General features: G+C 54.4%; 1 protein-coding gene and 1 long non-coding RNA gene across 3 annotated transcripts; one reads left to right on the top strand and one right to left on the bottom strand.

Moving 5' to 3' along the window:
• Positions 1–381: 381 nt before the first annotated feature.
• Positions 382–4,352, bottom strand: LOC149917065 (uncharacterized). Of its 2 annotated transcripts, none has more exons than XR_016468560.1 (3): positions 4,182–4,352; positions 2,855–2,939; positions 382–597 (listed from the first exon to the last, which is right to left on the bottom strand). It is a non-coding gene; the product is annotated as an uncharacterized LOC149917065 (long non-coding RNA). The 2 variants fall into 2 exon arrangements; XR_016468559.1 differs by lacking the exon at positions 4,182–4,352 and adding an exon at positions 3,883–4,020.
• Positions 730–1,878, top strand: FGFBP3 (fibroblast growth factor binding protein 3). The gene is made up of 2 exons (XM_090144619.1): positions 730–944; positions 1,200–1,878. Exon 2 carries the CDS (start codon positions 1,279–1,281, stop codon positions 1,771–1,773), a length of 495 nt encoding a protein of 164 aa, XP_090000745.1. The 5' UTR covers positions 730–944; positions 1,200–1,278; the 3' UTR covers positions 1,774–1,878.
• Positions 4,353–4,724: the final 372 nt, after the last annotated feature.

The following is a 4,724-nucleotide window of genomic DNA, read 5'->3' as shown; positions in this document are numbered from 1 at the left end:
CTCTGCAGAAAGGTGGCTTTTTTTTTTTTTTAGGACTTAAAGACAAACGAGTCAGTATCAGTCTTCCCCCGTTGAATCCTGCTGGACAGCATTTGCCCAAAGCAGAACAGCTCAATCGGGAAAGATTAGAGGATGCCTGGTACCCCTGAAGACACAGGGCAACTAAAGCATGCTTTTGCCAGCACTGCCACTCCAAGCCACTCTGCTCTCAGCAACCAGGGCAGCTGCCCGCAAGCCATGCTCGGAGGCAACCAAAGCTTCTTTGGATCCAGCTGATATAGCCACAGATTACCCAGGGGAGTCAGGGAGGGAACAAACCCAAACAGCCATACGAGGCCCTATAACCATTGTGCAAAAGCCGATATCTGCGTGCCTGGGTGCAGCTGGCTCCCAAAGGCACCGCTTCCTCGCACGTCTCTCCCACACACCAGGTGTGTCACTAGGTGTCCCCCTCGGGCCGCGCACGGCTATCCCCAGCCGCGGGGACACAGCCGGGCTGGGCTCCGCCGGCAGCTCTGCCTCGGGATAACGGCACTGCTTCACGGACCGCCCCGCCGACGGAGAGAGATGGTGTAGGTATCGCAGGGACGCGCGCATCTATAAATAAAATTCCCACGTTAAGGAAGGAAAACAACCGTCCTAGAATTCCCCACTTCGATACTTCCGAAGCTGTAACTCGTGCCCGCAGAACCACCGCCGCCGGACGGGACCCCCCGACCCGGCCGCCGGAGCTCCAGGAACCCCGAGCGGAGGGGGCGGGCACTGCCGGGGGCCCCGGACAGCCCCGCGTGTCCCCGGGGGCGGCGGCTGGGGAGGGGCGTCGGGGAAAGTGGGAAGCGGGGGCAGGGGGGGGCAGCCCCCGGCCCTTGATAACCCCGCACCCTCCCCGCCGCCGCCAGCCGCCTCCTCGCCTTCCCCGCACCCGTAACCGCCCGCCGCGCACCGTGAGTTCCCGGGGAGGCTGGGGGTCAGCGGTGTACGGCGGGGTAACGGGGAGGGGCGGGGGGGAGAGGAGCGGTGCGACGGGAGACGCGAGGAGAACAGCTCGGTCCCCAGCTGTGTTTGGCAGCCCCAACGCCGAGGGCTCCCGGGCTGCCAGAGAAAGGGGGGGGGAGGGAGGCGGTTAAGGCGAGCCGAGAGCGGGGCCGCGGTCCCCAGCAGCGGGACGGCCGCCCCCCGACAGCCGCGCATCTCCGCAGGGCGCGGGGCATGCGGCGGGTCCCAAGCCGGTCCGCGTCGTCGCCGAGGCACCGGAGGAGGCACCCGCGGCGCTGAGAGATGAGGCTGCCCCTGGCCCTGCTGACGCTGGCCGCGCTGGGGGCCGCGGGCGGCGGGCCGGGCCCGGAGGCGGCGCCCGCGGGGCGCTTCTCCACGCCGGAGCATCACCGGTGCGGCTGGGAGGTGCGCCGGGCGGCGGGGAGCAGCGAGCTGCGGCTGAGCTGCCGGCCGCCGGCGGGCCGCGGGGCGGAGCGGAGCTGCGCGTATCGCGGAGAGCCTTGGCGCTGCCCCGCCTACGGCGCGCGCAGCCGGCAGTTCTGGCGGCAGGTCGTCGCCCGGCTCCGCCGCCGCCGCCGGCCCTGCGCGGAGGGCGGCCCGCTCAGCGCCCGCTTCTGCGGCCCGGGCCGAGCGCCGCCCGAGGCTCAGCTGCGCCTGGTGCCCCCCGGCCCCGTCCCGGCTTCCGCCGAGCCTTCCCCCGAGCAGCTGGCCGAGACCTACTGCGCCCAGCGCTGGCACTCGCTGTGCACCTTCTTCGCCAGCTTCTGGCAGGGCTGAGCCGAGCCGCCCCGCCGCAGCCTCGGCCCTCGTAGCGCCTCGCCCTTCCACTTTGTCAGTTTTGTTTTTTGTTTTTTTTTTTAAACTTTTCTCCCCCAAATAAAGTGCCCACTTTGATAACACTCTGGAAACTCGTGTAACTCCTTCCTCCCCAGAGCCTGCAGCACAGCAGCGAGTGGCTGCCGAGAGCTGGAGAGGTGTGGGGACCGGGGCAGCACGGAGCACACTGAACATCGTAGAAGACATAAATAACCACAAATTTATATAACAGGTTCAAGGTGCAGTGAAACTGCCCAGCTAAAAGCCACGGGTACCACAATACAGCACAAAGACTTCACTGCATAGCCCTAGCAAAGCTGCCTTGCTCACACAGATCTATCACATGCAGAACAAGCTGCCCAGCCACGTTCCCACAGAGCAGATCAGGTCAAATCTGAGCAGACAGATTTGAGAGAAGAGCTCTGAAGAGACTCTCAGAGCAGAAGAGTTTCTTCCGAACCATGCTTTGGAAATGAGCAATGTTTAACCTAGCTAATGAGCTATCACCAAAGCTGCATTCCCATTTACAGAAAAATACTCTTCTCACATTGCATCTGGATTATACAGAACATCAAGAGACATGCACTAAACAGGCTTTTTTTTTTTTTTTTTGTATGTTCTCAAATTGCTGAAAACTAGAAGTACAGATGTGTCCAGGATATATATTCTTGTCACTTAATTAGGAAACATTATCTACTCATGGCCAGTAAGATTACAAATGCTTCCCACCAGCTGCAGCCGCACCATCCAGCTACTCCCAGAACACAGGAGGAGTCCCTGCCTGCTCACATGAACCACTGAGGGCCAAAGGCACCACAGCACCCCGGGTCCTGCAGGAACCTTGCAAGGCTTTCCTAACCATCTCTCTGTTTTCCTGCACTCAGCACAAGTAAGAGCTAAACAGAAGGAATTAGGCTGATTTTCTAGTTTTCTCCCTTCAGAAACGTCCTTGTACCGCATAAGCATCTTTTCTTTGCAGCAGACAAATTGCTTTACAAAGGAGGAGGAGGGGTTTGAGATATTGAACACTTCATCCACTTACTGAAGCAGAACTCTGGTACGCTTTGATGGAGACAGTTCAGGCTCTCCTCAGTCTTGCTTTTTCATTTAGACATCCAGCTCTCATCCTACAAGGAAAATAGCAATTTCTGCAACACATAGCTGCCCTGCATTATTTACAACAGTAGACAGAATTCCACCTTTTCATACAGGGGAAGTAACATCACAGAGGTTTGATTCTCACAGCTAAGCGTGCTTGTTAGGATCCCAAGTGTGATCCCATCTCCCAGACAAGCACATCAGTCTACATACATGATGCTACTGAGAACAGAATTTCAACAAGCCAGCCCTCCTCGGCTGCCCGCAGGCTGTCTGCACAGGTACATTTAAGTACCTGTGCTCCTACACAGCCATAAGTGGGAGCTCTGTGTGGTTTTGAGGGCAGCTGGGAGTACTTCCACAGTAGCTCCCACAAGAGGGCTGTGGGAGGCTGTTGCATACATCTCTTTGTCCCAGGGTATTTTTCTTCAAAGCAATAGCTTGGATACTGCTCAGCAGCACTATGCAAAAGGCTGACTATCAATGCATAACTTGCAGTTTTTAAAAAAACCGTTTCACTTTTCCCTTATAACACACAACCAACCACGTAGCAGGCTAGTGGCCATAGCATTGCATGCTCTCTTGCAATAATATGCAGCTTTGTTTTTACTCCCATGGCATTGGCACAGCAGCTTCGTGCAGTGCCTTTAGAGCTTGTGTTTCATACTATCAGACGCAAAGGTACAACACCATGGCAACTGATCTGCTAATCCACACCACACTTCATTTACAAAACCACTAGAAATTCTGAGCAAATACAGTGTCTTACCCCATGAGGAAGAGAAAGAAGAGGATCCTTGCTCAGTGCTTCACAGCATTACCCCCCTTGCTCTCTGAAAGAGCACAAAGTATTTCCTACACCTCACAAAATAATGAAATATAACAATCCAGGAGACCATATTTAGTTAATCTACTATGGTTAATAATACCAATGTCCAGAGTTAAATAGAAACAAATACCGAGTTTCTGTACCTTGGGTATTGTGAATCCCAAAGGATAAAGAACCAGTCAGATCCATAGAACTGCCTTTAAGGAGTGTAGATTTGTGCCTCCTCAATCAATAGTATTTTCATCCTTCTCTTATGATTAGGTGGTAGCTGACTGTAGCCATTAAGCCAACAAAGCACAGGAAGAATTTATAGCTAATATCTTCACCTCCACCAGAATCTGTTCCTTTCCAGCCCCACAACACAAACTTGTCATCCTCCCCACCCCCCCATTCTACCCCAGACACCCAAGTTTGCACAGGCCCATGCTGCAGTCAGCCTTACCTTTGCTCTCCCATTGCAGCTAGGCCCATCCTTCACCATCTCCCTGATTCCTAATTTAGATGGCTCCTGCCATCTCATCCTTCCCTCTTCAGTTCTTTCTGGCCAGGGCCTACATCAACAAGCAGCCTGACCACAATACTGGAGCCCAGCCCAACTGCTCTACCCCTCAGGCAGGTGATCCCAGGCACCACTAACGAGAGGGCACTTCCCCACAGGCAGCTGCAGGTGCTGTTACCCTCACAAGAGAGCTGCCACTAAACTTAGCAGGATAATAGAGCTGTCTTTCAAGGAAAAGCATGACTTATCTTTAAAAATAAAATTTGCTTTTTAGCTTCTGGATTTTGAATACCAGAGGATGTAACCTCTTTCAAGTTTTCAGGATTTAAAAAAAAATCATCTTTGCCTCACATTGTATGCAATCAAAATTGTTTTCTTTCCTTTGGTTGCTCGGTAAAGATGGCAACCAGTCTGAATTCACATGTGTTCAGTGAGGTTATACAAACAAACAAGTATCTCAGTGTCTGGAGTTTCTAACAGGATTAA

This window comes from Phasianus colchicus, chromosome 8 (genome assembly GCF_987193195.1).
Source record: "Phasianus colchicus chromosome 8, bPhaCol1.hap1.1, whole genome shotgun sequence".
Taxonomy (NCBI): Eukaryota; Metazoa; Chordata; class Aves; order Galliformes; family Phasianidae; genus Phasianus; species Phasianus colchicus.
Note: the sequence above shows the minus strand (reverse complement) of the source record. Positions and strands in the feature narration are given on the sequence as shown.